Source organism: Lethenteron reissneri, chromosome 24, assembly GCF_015708825.2.
Source record: "Lethenteron reissneri isolate LAM-NWPU_2019-01 chromosome 24, ASM1570882v1, whole genome shotgun sequence".
Taxonomy (NCBI): domain Eukaryota; kingdom Metazoa; phylum Chordata; class Hyperoartia; order Petromyzontiformes; family Petromyzontidae; genus Lethenteron; species Lethenteron reissneri.
Genome location: NC_083802.1, coordinates 378,431 through 400,854, shown reverse-complemented (window position 1 = coordinate 400,854; position 22,424 = coordinate 378,431). Strand labels below are relative to the sequence as shown.

Here is a 22,424-nt window from a genome sequence, read left to right as displayed (position 1 = left end):
GGTAATGGTTTCAAAGTTTCAGGGGTAATGGTTTTAAAGTTTCAGGGGTAATGGTTTCAAAGTTTCAGGGGTAATGGTTTCAAAGTTTCAGGGGTAATGGTTTCAAAGTTTCAGGGGTAATGGTTTCAAAGTGTCAGGGGTAATGGTTTCAAAGTGTCAGGGGTAATGGTTTCAAAGTTTCAGGGGTAATGGTTTCAAAGTGTCAGGGGTAATGGTTTCAAAGTGTCAGGGGTAATGGTTTCAAAGTGTCAGGGGTAATGGTTTTAAAGTGTCAGGGATAATGGTTTCAAAGTTTCAGGGGTAATGGTTTCAAAGTGTCAGGGGTAATGGTTTCAAAGTGTCAGGGGTAATGGTTTCAAAGTGTCAGGGGTAATGGTTTCAAAGTTTCAGGGGTAATGGTTTCAAAGTGTCAGGGGTAATGGTTTCAAAGTTTCAGGGGTAATGGTTTCAAAGTGTCAGGGGTAATGATTTCAAAGTTTCAGGGGTAATGGTTTCAAAGTGTCAGGGGTAATGGTTTCAAAGTGTCAGGGGTAATGGTTTTAAAGTGTCAGGGGTAATGGTTTTAAAGTGTCAGGGGTAATGGTTTCATAGTGTCAGGGGTAATGGTTTCAAAGTGTCAGGGGTAATGGTTTTAAAGTGTCAGGGGTAATGGTTTCAAAGTGTCAGGGGTAATGGTTTCAAAGTGTCAGGGGTAATAGTTTCAAAGTGTCAGGGGTAATAGTTTCAAAGTGTCAGGGGTAATGATTTCAAAGTGTCAGGGGTAATGGTTTCAAAGTGTCAGGGGTAATGGTTTCAAAGTGTCAGGGGTAATGGTTTCAAAGTGTCAGGGCTAATGGTTTCAAAGTTTCAGGGGTAATGGTTTAAAAGTGCCAATTGCTAATGAGTACTTGGTGCGGTGGCTAAACATCGCCACTGGGGAGACAAAGACGGTCGGGTGTGTGTGGTTGCAGTCCCGGCTTTCGTAGGCGCTGCTGCTATTCGCTAACAGCACTTGCCCCGACAGTCTGTTAGAGGCTACACGGGGGATCTTTGTCTTTGTCTCCTTCATAGGCGCTGCTGCTACTCGCTAACAGCACTTGCCCCGACAGTCTGCTAGAGGCTACACGGGGGATCTTTGTCTTTGTCTCCTTCATAGGTGCTGCTGCTGCTACTCGCTAACAGCCATTTCAATTCGGGCAACAGCAAAAATGTTTCGTGTCTATTTGTTTGTAGGATGAACTTTTAGAGTTATAAGGGCACAGGGTGTGATCAATAAGGTCTGAGTTGGTCTGTAATAAGGTTGGGCACTGATAAGGGGTTGGCAGGTATGTGGTAGTGTAGTGTATAGTGTAGTGTATAGTGTAGACTTTGCGGGTTATAAGGGCACGGGGTGATCAACACGGTCTGGATTGGTCTGGAAGAAGGTAGCCACTGATAAGGGGTTGACAGGTATATAGTGGTGTATAGTGGTGTAGTGTATAGTATAGTGTATAGTGTAGTGTATACTCTAGTGTATAGTGTAGTGTATAGGTCTGGATTGGTCTGTAACAAGCTCGGGGTTGACAGGTATGTAGTGGTGTATAGTGTAGTGTATAGTTGTATAGTAGTGTAGTGTATAGTTGTATAGTAGTGTAGTGTATAGTGTAGTGTATAGTTGTATAGTAGTGTATAGTGTAGTGTATAGTTGTATAGTGTATAGTAGTGTAGTGTATAGAGTAGTGTATAGTGTAGTGTATAGTGTAGTGTATAGTAGTGTAGTGTATAGTTGTATAGTAGTGTAGTGTATAGTGTAGTGTATAGTTGTATAGTAGTGTATAGTGTAGTGTATAGTTGTATAGTGTATAGTAGTGTAGTGTATAGAGTAGTGTATAGTGTAGTGTATAGTTGTATAGTGGTGTAGTGTATAGTGTAGTGTATAGTGCAGCTATGGGTTCACAAGTATGTAACAGCCTGTCAGAGGCTAGGGGGTGGGGGGGGTATTTGCATGTTCGTGATGATGCTGCTAGGAATGTTGGCAATGACACAATCGCATCGCAACCGGACGTTGCGATGCGATTGTGTCCAGCGCGTGGAACCTCTTGTGAGGTTTGCGCCGTTCCGTCCAGGCGGATCCTACTTGCTGTACCGCCCAGCTCATTCAGGCTGTGACTAGCGGTCGCCCACCCTGTTTGGCTGAGCGATGGTCGGGCAGAGATAACGGAGTGTGTCACGCCCCCCCCCCGCCCTCCCCCCGACGTAAGGACGATTTGGCAAAGATGTCATTCGATGAGATCTTGACTTAAAGATTTTCGTGACCGCAGGAATTCATATTGTTTGGCTCATTCGGTGAAGTCACGGAGATGGGAGACCCTCACCTCGTTATCTGCCCCCCTACCCCCCTCTCTCTCTCTTTATTTAAGTCATCGACACAGAGGCATTGGGTCTCTGTGTGTCTATGTTGTGTGTCACTCTCTGTGTGTGTCTCTCTGTTTGTGTGTCTGTCTCTGTGTGTCTATGTTGTGTGTCTGTGTGTCTCTCTCTGTGTGTCTATGTTGTGTGTCTCTCTGTGTGTCTGTCTGTCTCTGTGTCTCTCTCTGTGTGTCTATGTTGTGTGTCTATGTTGTCTCTCTCTGTGTGTATGTGTGTCTCTGTGTGTGTCTCTCTCTGTCTGTGTCTCTGTGTTGTGTGTCTCTCTCTGTGCGTCTCTCTCTGCCTGTGCCTCTCTCTGTGTCTCTGTGTTGTGTGTCTCTCTCTGTGTGTCTCTGTGTTGTCTCCGTGTCTGTGTTTTGTCTCTCCCTCAAATTTAGTTCTACCTGATGACGGTTGCTTGTGTCGCAATCGAAACGTCGTACTCTATTATTGAATTTATCTTCTTTCTCCGCGACTTTACCGAAAGAACCAAAGGGTCACGTAGACGGGTTCAAACAAATAACAACAAAAAGCTTCGTTTCGATCGCAACGCAAGCGACCGTCACCCGCTCGTGTTGCGATCGAAACGTCGTCGTTAACTTTGTTTATTAATTTTGTTTATTTTGTTAACTTTGTTTATTTTGTTAACTTAGTTTATTTTGTTTATTTTGTTAACCTAACTACGTGACTTCACCGAAAGACGCAAAGAAGATGTAAACCGCTTCTCGAGTTCTCATCCTCTTGCATCACGCGATGCAAATTGCTGAACGCTCCCATCCCCCCCCACCCCCTCCCCACGCAAACCTCCGGTAGGCGGTGAACTCGCCACGTTCCTAACACCGAACTCGTCCATCGAGGAGATGGAGTGATGGTGGAGTGATGGTTGAGTGATGGTGGAGTGATGGTGGAGTGATGGTGGAGTGATGGTGGAGTGATGGTGGAGTGATGGTGGAGTGATGGTGGAGGTGGTGGAGGCGATGATGGTGGTGGTGGTGGTGATGATGTTGTTCAAAATAGAGGTTTTTTGTTTGTTGGGTTAGATCGCGTAGATAGATAAAATAAGAATAATAAGAAATAAAAATAAAGTGATTAAAATATCACGACGTTTCGATCGTCATCAGGAACTGATATTTATTTTTTTATCACTTTATTTTTATTTTGCTATCTAAGTGATTTTATCCCGAAAGAACCACGGAATAAGAACGTGGCCAATTCGTTAAGCGGTGCAGGATGTTGTTCATAATAGCGGTTTTTTTGTTTGTTGGGTTAGATCGCGTAGATAGAAAAAATAATAATAAATTTCAAATAAAGTGATTAAAATCTCACGACGTTTCGATCGTCATCAGGAACTGATATTTTTTTATCACTTTATTTTTTATTTTGCTAACTATGTGACTTTATCCCAAAATCTCACGACGTTTCGATCGTCATCAGGAACTGATTTTTTTAATCACTTTATTTTTTATTTTGCTATCTAAGTGACTTTATCCCAGAGGTCGCAACCGGGTACCCGATACCCTACCCGATACTCCGTTTGTGACCCTGGTGCGGCCGGGTACGGGTACGGGTAGGCCGTGAGTCACTGGTGAGTCACCGTTTGTCACTCATTTCGGGTAGGGTACAGGTACGGGTAGGGAACGGCTACCCGCACCTGGCCGGGTACGGGTACCCATTTGCGACCCTGGTGCGGCCGGGTAAGGGTACGGGTAAGGAATCAAAACCCGTTTGCGACCTCTGCTTCATCCCGAAAGAACCACGGAATAAGAACGTGGCCAATTCGTTAAGCGGTGCAGCGCTGCGCACCGCTTGCGTGTTGGAGAGAGAATGCACGACATTTTACAAGCCGAGTAACCGCGACGTCCAAGCCGGTGAATTGCGACCGGCACCATCAGGCGGCGGGCAGATTGAGGTGGGGAAATCCCCAACCCCGGTTCGTTTCCTAAACAGAGGGGGGTCGGTGTGATGGCGTCACTCGTGAGCTCTTCACGTGCGAGGTGGGTGGGGGTGGGTGAGTTGAGGTTGGTGGATGAGTGTGGGTCGGTGGGGGTGGGTGAGGGTGGGTGGGTGGGTGAGTGAGTGAGGGTGGGTGGGGGTGAGTGAGGGTGGGTGGCTGGGGGGTGAGGGTGAGTGGGGGTGGGTGAGGGTGAGTGGGGGTGGGTGAGGGTGAGTGGGGGTGGGTGAGGGTGGGTGGGGGTGGGTGAGTGGGTGTGGGTTCGTGGGGGTGAGGGTGGGTGTGTGAGTGTGGGTGGGTGAGGGTGAGTGAGGGTGAGTGAGTGTGGGTGAGTGGGTGAGGGTGAGTGAGGGTGAGTGGGGGGTGAGTGGTGCTCCTGTTGATGTTCGTGGGGGAAGCGGCAGTAGCGGTGAGCGCCGCGCTACGAACCCAGAAAACGTCCCGAGTTCGATTCCCACTCGCGGCCACCACCAACACCAGTGACGATTATCTGAACCGGTCCGGGGGCCTCCCCCTAGGTTGACTCAGCCTCGAATGAGTACCTCGCGTGAAAAAAAACATCGCCACCGGGGAGACAAAGGCGGCCGGGCGTGGTGCTGGCTACCCACCCAATCGTGTGCCGTGCCGGCCTTCATAGGTCTTGCTCGCTAACAGCACTTGCCCCTACAGTCTGTTATGCCTACACGGGGGATCTTTGTCTTTGGTGGTGGTGACGATGATGTCCGTGATGATGAACACATTCCTGCGGAGGGAGCTGGTAGGAACGTTGTTGGGTTGCTCGATCAATGGCTAGGGTCAACGGCGGCGTGGTGTATTCCGCAAATATGCCCGACTGTGAGGGCGGGCACAAGCCGGCGTGAGTAGGTTAAACGTTGAGTTTTATAAGGGCACCACGGGGTGACCAGCGCCTCCCAACCCAGCCCCACCCCTCCCACCCCCCACCCAGCCCCACCCTCCCCACCCAGCCCCTCCCCATCCTCTCCACCCTCCCCTCGCCACCCAGCCCGACCCCTCCCATTTTTGGATGCACGACGGACGGACGGACACAATAATCCCCTGTGGGCTGGTGGAACCAGGTGGTTCCTACCAGTATTATTGGATTTCAAGGTGGTGGTTATGATGATGGTGGTGGTATTGATGGTGGTGATGATAATGATAGTTTGGGTGATGGTAATGGTTAATGATGATTGTAATGATTATGATGCTGGTGGTGACGTCAAGGACAAATGTGTGATGGTGGTGATTGATGACGAAGATGATGATGACCATGCAAACACTGGCCTTAGATATCACAAGAGCATGCCTAATATTCTCACCTCGATATCATCACACCAGACACACAAAGACAAAGATACCCCCTATAGCATCAAGAGATTGTGGGGGCAAGTGCTGTTAGCTAGTAGCAGCGCTGCTGAAGGAGACAAAAACAAAGATCCCCCGTGTAGCCTCTAACAGACTGTCGGGGCAAGTGCTGTTAAACGAGCGCCTACGAAGGCCGGCACAGCACACCCACCACACACCCACCCACCCACCACACACCCACCCACCACACACACACCCACCATCCACACACCACACACCCACCCACCACACACACACCCACCATCCACACCCCACACACCCACCACCCACCCACCACACACACCCACCACCACACACACCACCACCCACCACCACCCACACACACACCACTACCCACCACCCACCCACACACACACCCACCACCACCCACCCACCACCACCCACCCACCACCACCCACACACACACCACCGCACACACACACACCACCCACACACACACCACCACACACCCACCCACCACACACACACCACACACACACCACCACACACCCACCCACCACACACACCACCACCACCCACCCACCACACCCACCACACACACCACCACCCACCATACACACACTACCCACCACCCACCACACCCACCACCACCACCAGCTCTCTCCTCTCCCTCCCGGATGTGGCCCCCCTCACCGGGCACTCGAGTGGCTCTCGGTGAAGTCGGACACCGACGGGGCCATCTCAGCAGCCCGTGGCGCGGTGGTCGTGTCCACCACCCCCCACTCACCCCCCACTCACCCCCCACTCACCCCCGACTCACCCCCGACTCACCCCCCACTCACCCCCACTCCCCCCCACTCACCCCCCACTACCCCCCACTCACCCCCCACCCACCCCCACCCCACTCACCCCCCACTTCCCCCCACCCCCCACTCACCCCCCACTCACCCCCACCCCACCCACCCCACTCACCCCCCACTCACCCCCCCAAACTCTCCAACACACAACCGGTGTGGAGTGCTTGACTCGTAACGAATTGGGCCGCGTGTTTGTCTACGCCAGGGGTCCTCAAACTACGGCCCGCGGGCCATATGCGGCCCGCCGAGGACATTTATCCAGCCCATGGTCACTAATTGGGCTGCGCTGGTGAGCACTGGCTCCCTGTTTAAAAAGTTCGAGGACCCCTGGTCTACGCGAACGAACCTCCCAACCTTACTTGATTGGCCGTGTCGGGTGGCGGCGGGTTTAGCGACACAACAACAACCGCCATTCGCCACTAAGTGGCGGTGACGTCACCACGACGCTTGTGCCAGGCCATGTGCACCTTGAGGCCATGTGAAGTGTCGAACGCCCGCTGGCAGGAGGTCACGGGGCAGACCCAGCAGGTGCCACGGGTCGACTGACCGAGATGACCGAGATGACTGGCTGATGCACCACCTGTGCCCCCTACTGTACCAACTTGCTGTGCTTTAGCCACCCGGCGCTTCGCTCGTTGTTGTGAGCGTCGCTCCTCCACCCTCCGTTGTTGCTGGAGGGCGACTGCCTCCAACTGCCCAGTAGCGTCCTTCACGAGACTTCTCCTGCTTTCAAGCGATCAATTCCGGTCCGGTGATTCTGCACTTGCTCTATTACTATAGTACTATACCGCCTTCGACTTTGACGAACGACCGGGTGTTTAAGGTGAGCGATTTGTCGTACTATCTGTCAGTATAGCAAATAAAAAAAAAATACAATTACTTCACTGCGCAAGTTAAACATTTGTGTGTTTTTATATTTAGTTTTAAATTTAGGGCCCATTCATAAGACATGCTCCAGCCCCCCGCCCCTAGCTTAGTCCGGCACTGATCTTTAACGTAAAACTTAATTCGGAGCTTTCGTGACTGCAGGAATTACTCTTTGGTTCTTTCGGTAAAGTCGCGTAGAAAGAGAAAATAATAAATTATAAAAAAAGGATGCTATTATTATTTAATTATTATTTCATTATTATTTTCTCGTTTTACGTGACTTTACTGAAAGAGCCAAAGGGGGTGATCTTTAACATTTAAGAAGTTCATCAAACGACGCGGAGTTGACCCAAACCACGAGGCGTGAGAGTTCCAGGAACAAGAATGAGGCGAAGCAGCAGAGACGTTGAATCAACAATTGGCGTCAGCCGTGGAGAGAATAGATTGTGTAACACAGAGACAAAGGTCCCCCGTGTAGTCTCTAACAGACTGTTGGGGCAAGTGCTGCTAGCGAGTAGCAGCAGCGCCTATGAAGAAGACAAAGATCTCCCGTGTAGCCTCTAACAGACTGTCGGGGCAAGTGCTGTTAGCGAGTAGCAGCAGCAGCGCCTATGAAGGAGACAAAGACAAAGGTCCCCCGTGTAGCATCTAACGGACTGTCGGGGCAAGTGCTGTTAGCGAGTGGCAGCAGCGCCTATGAAGGAGACAAAGATAAAGATCCCCCGTGTAGCCTCTAACGGACTGTCGGGGCAAGTGCTGTTAGCGAGTGGCAGCAGCGCCTATGAAGGAGACAAAGATAAAGATCCCCCGTGTAGTCTCTAACAGACTGTTGGGGCAAGTGCTTTGTCTCCTTCATAGGTGCTGCTGCTAATCGCTAACAGCACTTGCCCCGACAGTCTGGCAAGGCCATACGGGGGGTGGGTTTGTCTTCTGCGAGACGTCGCGTTAACAGCAAATTCACGAACAATAATCAACGACACTGTTTGTCCAACGGTTCAGAGCCCCCTCCCTCTGAATACCAACTCTCCCACACAATGGGCTCAAGATGAATGATTGCGTTTCTGCTCGGGCGGTTCTGAAGCTTTAAACCTGTGGTTCTTGTTAATCATCGAAAGCACAAAGTAAGCGCGGGCCAACGTGTCAGTTACGTGAACTCCCCTCGCCTGCCACGCGACCGTGGCACAACGCCGCCGCCTGCCACCACTGCTGCGGGTTCGGGTTCGTGGGTCATCAACGTCCGTTGTGTCCCTGCGCAGGTGAGCGAGGCGAGCGAGACAAGCCGGCGAGCGCGCCCACAAACAGCCACCACCAAACCGACCGACCGACCGACCGCCATGAGCTGCTACAAGTTCCTCCGCGGGATGATGATCTTCTTCAACGTTATCGTGTTTGTAAGTGCGAGGTCGCCGCAACAACAACAAACTCCCCCCCCCCCCCCCCCCCCCCCCGTACCGCTGACACCGCTGTCCCCCTACCCCCCAGCGCCGATCTCTACCCACGGAGCACTTAAAGCCGCCGCCGCCGCCGTCGTCGCGTGAAGAACTCCAGTTCAGACGTTTCGCGCTCGCACCCCCACCCCCCTTTTCGATTTAGTGTGCTGATCTTAAAGGTGCATTGAAACCTTATAATACTCCGACTGATGCTCCTGCTGTTGTGGAGTGACTCATGCAGCCAGCTATGGCTGCAGGGTTCTGGTGGTACATGTTGTTTACGTCGTTTATTGTGAAAATTCGGTCACAGTTGCTATGATCACTGGTACATTGCTTTCATGGCTTTATTTTGGTGATTTCGAAAAGTGTATTGATTTAGCCATGTTTGTTTGTTGTAGTACAGAGTTGGACTGATGGCCTTAATCGAAGTTGTCTTGTGGTTGTTGTTGTTGTTGTTTGACTTGCATCCCACTGGGATTTTTTGCAAACAGCGTTGGTGTACGGTGCTTTTTCTGCAATATTTTGCTGTCTTTTCTTGAATTTTCTGTTTGCACTCAGTCACATAGTCACTTTAAGATGTTTTTTTGTTCATGTTTTTGTTTTTTGTTGTTGCGGTTGCACCCGATTCAAGAGCCGAATGGCTCACAGGGCTATTCTACCTAACAGATGAAACTTGAAAACTTGAAAACTTGAAAACTTTTCCCCCGTCAGCTCGGCGGAAGCCTCCTGCTGGGAGCCGGCGTCTGGATCAAGGTCGACGGAAGTTCGTTCACGCGCATCCTGGGGCCCGACCTGGCCGTCCACTTCGTGAACGTCGGCTACTTCTGCATCGCGGCCGGCGGGCTGCTCATCCTGCTTGGCTTCCTGGGATGCGCCGCCGCCTGCAAGGAGAGCAAGTGCATGCTCATGACGGTCAGCTGGGGCGTGGGGTGTGGGGGGGGTTAACTGCCTCGCCCCGGTACGCAGGAGGTCGTGGGTTCGATGCTAACCCTGACGACGCCTGCTGCTGCTGTATATTTGGAGTTTGCGTCTCTCTCTCTTTCTCATCATCACGGTGGCTAGGAGATGTTGACTACCTCGTCTGGTGTACAGGAGGACGTGGGTTCGATCCTGACCTTGACGACGCCTGCTGCTGTATATTTGGAGTTTGCGTGTCTCTCTCTCATCATCATGGTGGCTCGGAGATGTTGACTACCTCGCTGAAGACGATGTTGACGACGATGTTGACGACGATGTTGACGACGATGTTGACGACGATGTTGACGACGATGTTGACGACGATGTTGACGACGATGTTGACCACGACGTTGACGACGATGTTGACGACGATGTTGACCACGACGTTGACGACGATGTTGACGACGATGTTGACGACGATGTTGACCACGACGTTGACGACGATGTTGACGACGACGTTGACGACGATGTTGACGACGATGTTGACGACGATGTTGACGACGATGTTGACGACGATGTTGACCACGACGTTGACCACGACGTTGACGACGACGTTGACGACGATGTTGACGACGATGTTGACGACGATGTTGACGACGATGTTGACGACGACGTTGACCACGATGTTGACCACGACGTTGACGACGATGTTGACGACGATGTTGACCACGACGTTGACGACGATGTTGACGACGATGTTGACGACGATGTTGACGACGATGTTGACGACGATGTTGACCACGACGTTGACGACGATGTTGACGACGATGTTGACGACGATGTTGACGACGATGTTGACGACGATGTTGACCACGACGTTGACGACGATGTTGACGACGATGTTGACGACGATGTTGACGACGATGTTGACGACGATGTTGACGACGATGTTGACGACGACGTTGACCACGATGTTGACCACGACGTTGACGACGATGTTGACGACGATGTTGACGACGATGTTGACCACGACGTTGACGACGACGTTGACGACGATGTTGACGACGATGTTGACCACGACGTTGACGACGATGTTGACGACGATGTTGACCACGACGTTGACCACGACGTTGACCACGACGTTGACGACGATGTTGACGACGATGTTGACGACGATGTTGACGACGATGTTGACGACGATGTTGACCACGACGTTGACCACGACGTTGACCACGACGTTGACCACGACGTTGACCACGACGTTGACCACGACGTTGACCACGACGTTGACCACGACGTTGACCACGACGTTGACCACGATCTTGACCACGACGTTGACCTCGATGTTGACGACGACGTTGATGACGACGTTGACGACGACGTTGACGACGACGTTGACGACGACGTTGACGACGACGTTGACGACGATGTTGACGATGTTTCCGGTGATGTCGCGCGCAGTTCTTCACCATCGTGCTCATCATCTTCATCGCCGAGGTGGCTGCCGGGATATCGGCTCTGCTCTACGGCTCCCTGGTGCGACATTTTTTGCCGTTGTTACCTGCTCTCCTGTTGCCGTGGTTACCTGCTCTCCTGTTACCGTGGTTACCTGCTCTTCAGCAGCCGACCGCGTTCGCTTGCTTCATATTGTGGCACGATGCAGCGGCGATGGCGACAAAATCAACTGCGTGGCCGCTTGAGACATTTAAAATAGAGTGGAACCCCTGGTAACGAGAAATCGCTTAATGACGGGCCTCCATAGAGCCCAATGTGTAGTGTATAGTAGTGTATAGTGTAGTGTGTAGTAGTGTAGTGCCTCTATAGAGCCCAATGTGTTCGCTTACCGACCATTCTGTTAACGACGGGCCGTTGTAGGTACAGTAAAAGTAATTAATGAATTAATTATTTAATCGATTAACCGCTTCTTCGAACATTAAGCGTTTATAATGTTGTTAGTATCTTCACGTATTAAATATCCATTGTTTAAACATTATAAAGTACGTTTTTTTTTCCGGGTGAAAGAGTGGGGTTCACTTTCGACTGTGCATTCCCTACGCTCGCTTGACCACCAAAATCATCATCGCTTGACCACCAAAATCATCATCGCTTGACCACCAAAATCATCATCGCTTGACCACCAAAATCATCATCGCTTGACCACCAAAATCATCATCGCTTGACCACCAAAATCATCATCGCTTGACCACCAAAATCATCATCGCTTGACCACCAAAATCATCATCGCTTGACCACCAAAATCATCATCGCTTGACCACCAAAATCATCATCGCTTGACCACCAAAATCATCATCGCTTGACCACCAAAATCATCATCGCTTGACCACCAAAATCATCATCGCTTGACCACCAAAATCATCATCGCTTGACCACCAAAATCATCATCGCTTGACCACCAAAATCATCATCGCTTGACCACCAAAATCATCATCGCTTGACCACCAAAATCATCATCGCTTGACCACCAAAATCATCATCGCTTGACCACCAAAATCATCATCGCTTGACGACCAAAATCATCATCGCTTGACGACCAAAATCATCATCGCTTGACGACCGCGCTCGTGGCACCGATGGCCGCCGTCAGGAGGGTCGGTGGCTTCTACGTCCACCCGCGTCTGGTGCGGTGGGCGGTGCGGTTCGTTGCACGGGGCCTGTAGACCCGTGAGCAGCCTTCGATGGCGATTAAAAAAAACAACGCGCCACGGTGGCTCTTCCGGGGTGTTTCTCGAGCGTCGAACTGGGGTTCGGGGCGGACGCACGCGGCGGTCGGATGAGCGACGGGCAGAGGTCTAACCCTGGCGCGGCGTGGCTCGGGGCGGGTGCAGGTGGCGAGCCTGCTGCAAGGGCAAGCCGTGAAGAGCATCAAGGAAGACTACGGGCAACCGGGTCCCAAGCAGGTCGTCACCGACGCGTGGAACGCCATCATGCAGAAGGTGTGTGTCTCTCTGTGTGTCTGGGTGTGTTTGTGTGTGTGCGGAGAGCGGTGATGTAGCGGTCAGCGCTACGCTGCGCGACAAACCCGGGTTGGATCCCCGCTCACGGCAAACACCGGTGACGATTATCTGAACCGGTCCTGGGCCTCCCCTAGGTCGACTCAGCCTCAAATGAGTACCTGGTGCGGTGTGTAGTAAACATCGCCACTGGGGAGACCAAAATGCGGTCAGGCGTGGTGTTGGCCACCCACCCCCTCGTGTGCCGTGTTGGCCTTCATAGGTGCTCGCTCACAGCCCTTGCCCCGACAGTCTGTTAGAGGCTACACGGGGGATCTTTGTGTTTTGTCTGGGGTGTGCTGCTTGCTGCCTCTGCCGAGTCTTCTCAAGTCAGTCAACCCCATGGCACCACCTGGGTCTGTCCCGTGACCTCCTCCTGCACCTAGCCTGGCACAGCAGCAGTCAACCCCACGGCACCACCTGGGTCTGTGCCGTGATCTCCTCCTGCACCTAGCCTGGCACAGCAGCCAATCCATGGCACCTGCTGGGTCTGTCCCGTGACCTCCTGCTGCACCTAGCCTGGCACAGCAGTCAACCCATGGCACCTGCTGGGTCTGTCCCGTGACCTCCTGCTGCACCTAGCCTGGCACAGCAGCCAACCCCACGGCACCACCTGGGTCTGTCCCGTGACCTCCTGCATCTAGCCTGGCACAGCAGCCAACCCATGGCATCTGCTGGGTCTGTCCCGTGACCTCCTGCTGCACCTAGCCTGGCACAGCAGTCAACCCCACGGCACCTGCTGGGTCTGTCCCGTGACCTCCTGCTGCACCTAGCCTGGCACAGCAGCCAACCCCACGGCACCACCTGGGTCTGTCCCGTGACCTCCTGCATCTAGCCTGGCACAGCAGCCAACCCATGGCATCTGCTGGGTCTGTCCCGTGACCTCCTGCTGCACCTAGCCTGGCACAGCAGTCAACCCCACGGCACTACCTGGGTCTGTCCCGTGACCTCCTGCTGCACCTAGCCTGGCACAGCAGCCAACCCCACGGCACCACCTGGGTCTGTCCCGTGACCTCCTGCATCTAGCCTGGCACAGCAGCCAACCCATGGCATCTGCTGGGTCTGTCCCGTGACCTCCTGCTGCACCTAGCCTGGCACAGCAGCCAACCCCACGGCACCACCTGGGTCTGTCCCGTGACCTCCTGCATCTAGCCTGGCACAGCAGCCAACCCATGGCATCTGCTGGGTCTGTCCCGTGACCTCCTGCTGCACCTAGCCTGGCACAGCAGTCAACCCCACGGCACCACCTGGGTCTGTCCCGTGACCTCCTGCATCTAGCCTGGCACAGCAGCCAACCCATGGCATCTGCTGGGTCTGTCCCGTGACCTCCTGCTGCACCTAGCCTGGCACAGCAGCCAACCCCACGGCACCACCTGGGTCTGTCCCGTGACCTCCTGCATCTAGCCTGGCACAGCAGCCAACCCATGGCACCTGCTGGGTCTGTCCCGTGACCTCCTGCTGCACCTAGCCTGGCACTAGCGCTGTGGTGGTGTCATCGCCACTTACTGGCAAACAGCAGCTGCTGCTGCTGCTGTTGTCATTGTCTCTCGGATTTGTAAAAGCGTATCCATAATTCTGCTTGTACGCATCACTTGCCTACACGACGCGTAACATTAACTATTTCAACTAAAACTATTTTTTTAATTGAACAAGTTAAGGCCCCCACTGAGCCGTGTAGATGATTTTCAGCAGCGACACTGGCTATCACAAACGACAGCTCAATGCAGTGGCTTAACGTCATCATCACGTGGACATGTATAGCAGCAGCCAAATAGTCTAAAACAAGTTGATTCTAAACGTGGAGGAAAAACCAGAGGACCCTGGAGAAAAATCCACACGACCACGGGGATAGAGACACGCAAACTCCAAATCTACAGCAGCAGGCGTCAGGGTTGGGATCGAACCCACGACCTCCTGCATACCAGGCGAGGTAGTCAACATCTCCTAGCCACTGTGATGGTGATAAGAAACACGCAAACTACAAATATACAGCAGCAGACGTCAAGGTTGGGATCGAACCCACGACATCCTGTAAACCAGGCGAGGGAGTTAACATCTCACCACCATATAAGGATAAAGATCCCCTGTATAGCCTTTAACAGACTGTTAGGACAAGTGCTGTTGGCAAGCACCTATGATGGCCGGAACGGTACACGATGTTTACTACACACCGCTACACAAGGTACTCATTTGAGGCTGAGTCGACCTGGGGGAGGCCCAGGACCGGTTCAGATAACCGTCACCGGTGTTGGCTATGAGCGAGAATCGAACTCGGCACGCCGGGTTCGTAGCGCAGCGCCACTAACCGCTACGCCACCGCTCCCCACACGCATTGTACAAAGACAAAGATCCCCCGTGTAGCCTTTGACTGACTGTTGGGGCAAGTGCTGTTAGCGAGCACCTATGAAGGCCGGCACAGCACACGAGGTTGGGTTGCGTGGCCAGCACCGCGCGCGACCACCTTTGTCTCCCTAGTGGCGCGCTAACCACTACCCTACCGCTCCCCACACGCATGGTACACACATACACACACGCGCGCGCGTGCTGGTGGCTTAATTTCAACGCCTCTTGTTTCAGTTTAACACGTAGGCTTTCGCGACCAATATCAACTATTAAAGGTTTTTTTTTCTTCCTTCGCCAGTTCCAATGCTGCGGCTTCACCAACTACACGGACTTCGATGGCTCGAAATTCAGCCCGGGGTACAATTTGTACCCGACACTATGCTGCCCCTCCTACAACCTCACCTTGTCACCGACTGCCGCCTCCACCATCTTCTCCACCGCCTCCAACTCCACCTCCTTCAACGCGACCTCCTCCTCCCCCGCCTCCACCTCCTCCTCCTCCCCCACCACCTCCTCCTCCGCCACCACCTTGAACTCCACCCTGGCGGGCACCTTCAATTCCACCTCCTCCGTCCCCTCCAGCGCCAACACCACCTTCTCCTCGTCATCCTCGACCAGCGGCACCTGCAGCAACCCCTACCGCACGGTGAGTGGCAGGGCAAGGCCTCTTGCAATGAGGGGGCGGGGGGGGTCCCTTATCCAGGTATTAGGATCGAACGGGGGGGGGTCCCTTATCCAGGTATTAGGATCAGGCGGGGGGGGTCCCTTATCCAGGTATTAGGATCGGGCGGGGGGGGTCCCTTATCCAGGTATTAGGATCGGGCGGGGGGGGTCTCTTATCCAGGTATTAGGATCGGGCGGGGGGGGGTCCCTTATCCAGGTATTAGGATCGGACAGGGGGGGGTCCCTTATCCAGGCATTAGGATCGGGCAGGGGGGGTCCCTTATCCAGGCATTAGGTTCGGACAGGGGGGGGGTCCCTTTTCCAGGCATTTGGATCGGCCAGGTGGGGTCCCTTATCCAGGTATTAGGATCGGACGGGGGGGGGGTCCCTTATCCAGGAATTAGGATCGGACGGGGGGGGGGGGGTCTGGTAAACATTTCAAAGCAGACGAAGAGCCACTGGGGGTTTGTGTTGTTGTTGTTGTGTCTTTGACCGTGACGGGAGAGGCGGCATCACGCAGAGCAAGTGCTACTTGTGCACAATCGTAGCGGGTTTATGGGGCAGATGGACACCACGCATGCCGACTAAACTTGCGTCTATGTAGGTATTTTCTCCCCCCCCTCCCCCCCAATTAGTTATTCTTTAACTGGAACAGTTTTGGCCGTTGTACACTATTTGTGGTCACCAAAACATTCCACAGTGCCCCCCCCCCCCCCCCCGGTCCGGGGCCTCCCCCTAGGTTGACTCAGCCTCAAATGAGTACCTGGTGTGCGGCCTTCGTAGGTTGCTGCTACTCGCTAACAGCACTTGCCCCAACAGTCCGTTGCAGGCTATACGGGGGGATATCTTTATCTTTGTGTTCGCGTGTCTGTAGGGTTGCTACGATCAGCTGAAGTACCTCTTTGAGAAGAACGCCTACATCATTGGAGGCATCGCTGCAGGCACCTGCGGACTTGAGGTCAGAGGAGGTCACCGGGTCATTTGCTGGGTCCCCAGTTCACTGGGTAACTGGGTCAACGGGTCACTGGGTAACTTGGCCACTTGGTAACCAGGGCACCGGGTCACTGGGTCACCGGGTAATTGTTGATGCTCATCTCCTGTTCAACAGCCCTACAGGGCCATCGGTGGAAAATCCACATTCCTATGGCAGGGGTTGTGGGTTGTGGAGCAATGGAGTGTCAAGTCTCTGGTGGTTTCTCTACAAAGTGCTGCTAGCTTTATGGCTTTCGGGAGGGCGCTCAGTGGCGTAGCTGACAGAACGGTGGTCACAGAGTGGAACGGTGGTGAAGTTGACGGGGAGGCAGGCGGTAGTGCCACAAAAGGCGATTGGGGAATGAGTGAGGAGAGCGGCGATGGAGGGGGGGGGGCTTAGGGGGTGACGAGAGGGGGCTGTAGGGGAGGGACGGGAAGGAGTGGAGGGGCGATGGGGAGGTGCAGAGGGAGGAGGGAGCGGGCGATGGAGAAGAGGAGGTGAAGGAGGGGGGACTGATTCATGTACCAGGGGCAGTGCTGAGTCTATGGGCAGTGTTGAGTCTATGGTGCAGTGTTGAGTCTGTGGTGCAGTGTTGAGTCTATGGTGCAGTGTTGAGTCTATGGGCAGTGTTGAGTCTATGGTGCAGTGTTGAGTCTATGGGCTGTGTTGAGTCTATGGTGCAGTGTTGAGTATGGGCTGTGTTGAGTCTATGGGCAGTGTTGAGTCTATGGTGCAGTGTTGAGTCTATGGGCTGTGTTGAGTCTATGGGCAGTGTTGAGTCTATGGTGCAGTGTTGAGTCTATGGTGCAGTGTTGAGTCTGTGGGCAGTGCTGAGTCTGTGGGCAGTGTTGAGTCTATAGTGCAGTGTTGAGTCTATGGTGCAGTGTTGAGTCTATGGTGCAGTGTTGAGTCTACGGGCAGTGTTGAGTCTATGGTGCAGTGTTGAGTCTATGGTGCAGTGTTGAGTCTATGGGCTGTGTTGAGTCTATGGGCAGTGTTGAGTCTATGGTGCAGTGTTGAGTCTATGGTGCAGTGTTGAGTCTATGGTGCAGTGTTGAGTCTATGGTGCAGTGTTGAGTCTATGGTGCAGTGTTGAGTCTATGGTGCAGTGTTGAGTCTATGGTGCAGTGTTGAGTCTATGGTGCAGTGTTGAGTCTATGGGCTGTGTTGAGTCTATGGGCAGTGTTGAGTCTATGGTGCAGTGTTGAGTCTATGGTGCAGTGTTGAGTCTATGGTGCAGTGTTGAGTCTATGGTGCAGTGTTGAGTCTATGGTGCAGTGTTGAGTCTATGGTGCAGTGTTGAGTCTACGGGCAGTGTTGAGTCTACGGGCAGTGTTGAGTCTAAGGGCAGTGTTGAGTCTATGGTGCAGTGTTGAGTCTATGGTGCAGTGTTGAGTCTACGGGCAGTGTTGAGTCTATGGGCAGTGTTGAGTCTATGGTGCAGTGTTGAGTCTACGGGCAGTGGTGCTCAATGTGCAGGGGAAATTGTTTGCAATGGAGGGATGCGAGGAGGGAGAAGGACCGAAGGAGAGACAGAGAGAGGGTGACAGAGAGAGGGTGACAGAGAGAGGGTGACAGAGAGAGGGTGACAGAGAGAGGGTGACAGAGAGAGGGTGACAGAGAGAGGGTGACAGAGAGAGGGTGACAGAGAGAGGGTGACAGAGAGAGGGTGACAGAGAGAGGGTGACAGAGAGAGGGTGACAGAGAGAGGGTGACAGAGAGAGGGTGACAGAGAGAGGGTGACAGAGAGAGGGTGACACAGAGAGGGTGACACAGAGAGGGTGACACAGAGAGGGTGACACAGAGAGGGTGACACAGAGAGGGTGACACAGAGAGGGTGACACAGAGAGGGTGACACAGAGAGGGTGACAGAGGGTGACAGAGGGTGACAGAGAGAGGGTGACACAGAGAGGGTGACAGAGAGAGGGTGACAGAGAGAGGGTGACAGAGAGAGGGTGACAGAGAGAGGGTGACAGAGAGAGGGTGACAGAGAGAGGGTGACAGAGAGAGGGTGACAGAGAGAGGGTGACAGAGAGAGGGTGACAGAGAGATGGTGACAGAGAGATGGTGACAGAGAGATGGTGACAGAGGAAGGGTGACAGAGAGAGGGTGACAGAGAGAGAGAGGATTGGGAACGAGGAGAACAAGAGAAGGGGACATGGAATGAGATGGAGAGAGGACTGTGATGATGATTTAGAATGAAACTAATTCGTTGCTATTCCTCTGTGTGTGCGTGTGTGCTTGTGTGTGCCTGTTTGTGTGTGTGTCTGTGTGTGGTTGTTTTTTCCAACAGCTGGCTGCCATGATTGTAGCGCTTATACTGTACTGTCAAGTGGACAAGCATTGATCACCACACACCGCACCGCACCACACACCACACACCCACACCACACACCCACACCGCACCGTACCACACACCCACACTGCACACCGCACCACACACCCACACCACACCACACATCCACACTGCACACCGCACCACACACCCACACTGCACACACCACACCACACATCCACACTGCACACACCACACCACACATCCACACTGCACACTGCACCGCACCGCACCACACACCCACACTGCACACACCACACCAAAGATCCCCCGTGTAGCCTCTAACAGACTGTCGGGGCAAGTGCTGTTCGCGAGCACTTACGAAGGCCGGCACGGCACACGAGGGGGTGGGTGGCCAGCACCACGCCCGGCCGCCTTTGTCTCCCCAGTGGCGATGTTTACCACACACCGCACCAGGTACTCATTTGAGGCTGAGTCGAACTAGGGGAGGCCCAGAACCGGTTCAGATAATCGTCACTGGGTGTTGTTGGCCGTGAGTGGGAATCGATCCCGGGTTGCTACACCACCGCTCACCACACATCTCACCACACATCTCCCCACACACCTACAATGCCACGGTATGCACTGTACCACAGTACATACAATGCTACAGTGTGCACTGTACTACAGTACATACAGTGCGCACTGTACTACAGTACACACTGCGGTACAGTGCGCACCCGTGGTAAGATTGCGCGCCAACACTTAAAACCTCAGGGCACCCGTGAATTGTCGGTGTTGTTTAAAGATGTTACAACAACAACAACAACTTTAAATATTTGTTTTCTCTCTCCTCTCTTGAGACAACTCCCGCGTTTTATGAAATGCCATTTTTGCCGTCGCATTTTTTTTCTTAATAATGTTTTTATTGTTAGTTTTTGCACATTGCACCTCCAATTTGTTTTTAAATTCTTGCCAAGGTCAAATACAAATGACACCCTGCCACCTTGGGGGGGGGGAGGTGGAGGTGGGGCAACGCTGACTATGACTATAGTTTGCATATCGAGATATACCACCACACCTGGAAACCCCTTATAAGTGCTCCTCTACCTTATTACAGAGCAATTCTGAATTTATTGGTCATCCCGTGGCCTTATAAATATCAACGTTCATGCTATACACTACACTATACACTACACTATGCACTATACACTACAATACTACACTACACTATACACTACATTACTACACTACAATACTACACTACACTATACGCTCAACTATACACTACACTATACACTACACTATACACTACACTATGCACTACACTATACACTACTTCTACACACCTTATTACAGACCAATTCAGACCGTCTTGGTCACCCCGTGCCCTGAATCCTACAAAGTCCCATCACGCCGGAGAAACACAAACAAACTCAATTTCCCTGGACAAGAACACGGGGTCAAACCGCGTGGGTTTGACGCGGTAATGCAAATACGTAAACACAAATGTACCCCCCCCCCCCCATCATCACACTCCAATTTCGAGTCACTTTAGCCCAGGGGTGGGTCTGGTAGATGGAGCTCAGTGTCCCGGAGTCCCATCTCGACCCCTTGGGGGTGTGCCATGGTTTTTTTGCCGTGGATTTTAACACGTAGTAGCAGCAGTAGCAGGAGGCTTTTGCCACCAATATCCATTAGAGGTGTTTTTTTTTAGGGGGGCTGGGGGGGTTAGGGGCCGTCCATAAATGACGTCACGTACCTGGTGGGGGGGGACGGTCAGACATTTGTGACGATGTGTGACGAGGGGGGGGTAGGGTTTGAGAAATGTGACGTCACGTAAAAATTCGCAAGTTTAAATAAATATAGAATTGTTATAACAACACTAATTGTTATAACAGCACTCCTACAACATCAGAGTGCATCGCCACATTAAATACGCACTACAATGACAATAGTTTAAAGCGATTTGAAGCATGTTTTATTTTCAGGAGGGGGGGGGGGCAGAGCTTTGTGACGTCATTTGAGGGGGGGGTGTCAAAAATCGTTGTTTAGGGAGTTTGTGTCGCGTAAAGACAGAACGCGGCCCGTGAACTCCACGGATTGCGTGTTGGAGACATTTACAATTTGAGAGCGACGTTTCGCCGGTGACTACAACCTCAACATCGTGATGATGACTGCTGCGGGATTTGGCCTGGGGGGGGGGGGGTGGGGGGACAGCCCCCTCTTCCCCCCCCCCTCTGCCCCCCCCCTACTTTGGACCCCCTCTGCCCCCCCCCCTCACCCGAGTCGGGAGCTGTGACATTAAGCGACCCCCCCCCCTCCTCCCCCCCCCCCCTCTAAAAGAAGGGGGGGGGGGGGGGGTCACTCAACGAGCTCCACCGACCTTCGTGGTCGTCCGTCTCATCCAAAGACAAAGATCCACCGTGTAGCCTCTAGCAGACTGTCGGGGCAAGTGCTGTAGCGAGTAGCAGCAGCACCTATGAAGGAGATAAAGATAAAGGTCCCCCGTGTAGCCTCTAGCAGATTGATGGGGCAAGTGCTGTTAGAGAGTAGCAGCAGCACCTATGAAGGAGATAAAGACAAAGATCCCCCGTGTAGCCTCTAGCAGACTGATGGGGCAAGTGCTGTTAGAGAGTAGCAGCAGCGCCTATGAAGGAGACAAAGATCCCCCGTGTAGCCTCGAGCAGACTGATGGGGCAAGTGCTGTTAGTGAGCACCTATGAAGGCCGGCACTGTGGCACACGAGGGAGTGGGTGGCCAGCAACCACGCCCGGCCGCCTTTGTCTCCCTAGTGGCGATGCTTACTACACACCCCGCTATACCAGGTACTCATTTGAGGCTGAGTTGACCTAGAGGAGGCCCATGGACCGGTTCCGCATAATCGTCAAGGGTGTTGGTGATGGCCCCTAAACACTCGCCTAACCACGACTGCCGAGTCAAACGTGAAGCGGCCAGCAACAAGCAGCACTAACTGGTCGTCACAGACTGGAGGCGATGGTCGGAGGACCGGGTCCATGTCTGCCAAGGGCACTCGCCGGTTTTACTTATTTTTTTTTTACTTATTGGTGGTGGTGCTGATGGATTAAGATGCAATTGTTGTATTATTTTTTTTATTTCTTAGAAGAGCCAATATTTTACTGTCGAATAAAAGGGGAAACAAATGTATCGATGATGATGACGATAAAATATATGATGACGGTGGTTATGATGCTTTTAATTCTAATTGTTTGTGAACGATTGTATTCTACGGATGAATAAGACGCACGTGGCCCATGTCCATGCAAAGTGTAAAACAAATCTCCTAACAAAGGCAAAGATGCCCCCCTCCCCGTGTAGCCTCACCAGACTGCTGGGGGCAAGTGCCGTCAGTGAGCAAAGCAGCACCTACGAAGGCGGGCACGGGACACCACGCCCGGCCGCCTTTGTCTCTCCCCCACCGGGGCTGATGGAAGTTTTTACGGCGCATGCCTGCCTGCCCCTTATCA

General features: G+C 52.8%; 1 protein-coding gene across 1 annotated transcript; it reads left to right on the top strand.

The window, feature by feature from the left end:
• Positions 1–8,262: 8,262 nt before the first annotated feature.
• On the top strand, positions 8,263–21,125 carry LOC133346370 (tetraspanin-1-like). Its single transcript, XM_061557870.1, has 7 exons — positions 8,263–8,735; positions 9,486–9,686; positions 11,133–11,207; positions 12,518–12,625; positions 15,324–15,671; positions 16,563–16,646; positions 18,955–21,125. Exons 1-7 carry the CDS (start codon positions 8,679–8,681, stop codon positions 19,006–19,008), a joined length of 927 nt encoding a protein of 308 aa, XP_061413854.1. The 5' UTR covers positions 8,263–8,678; the 3' UTR covers positions 19,009–21,125.
• Positions 21,126–22,424: the final 1,299 nt, after the last annotated feature.

What these genes read in the sequence shown, in the direction of transcription:
- LOC133346370 (XM_061557870.1), top strand. Translation starts at nt 8,679, where the DNA reads ATGAGCTGCTACAAGTTCCTCCGCGGGATGATGATCTTCTTCAACGTT. An exon ending in GCAAGTGCATGCTCATGACG is followed by an intron (nt 9,687 to 11,132) that starts GTCAGCTGGGGC and finishes TGTCGCGCGCAG; the next exon opens with TTCTTCACCATCGTGCTCAT. An exon ending in GCAGCAACCCCTACCGCACG is followed by an intron (nt 15,672 to 16,562) that starts GTGAGTGGCAGG and finishes GCGTGTCTGTAG; the next exon opens with GGTTGCTACGATCAGCTGAA.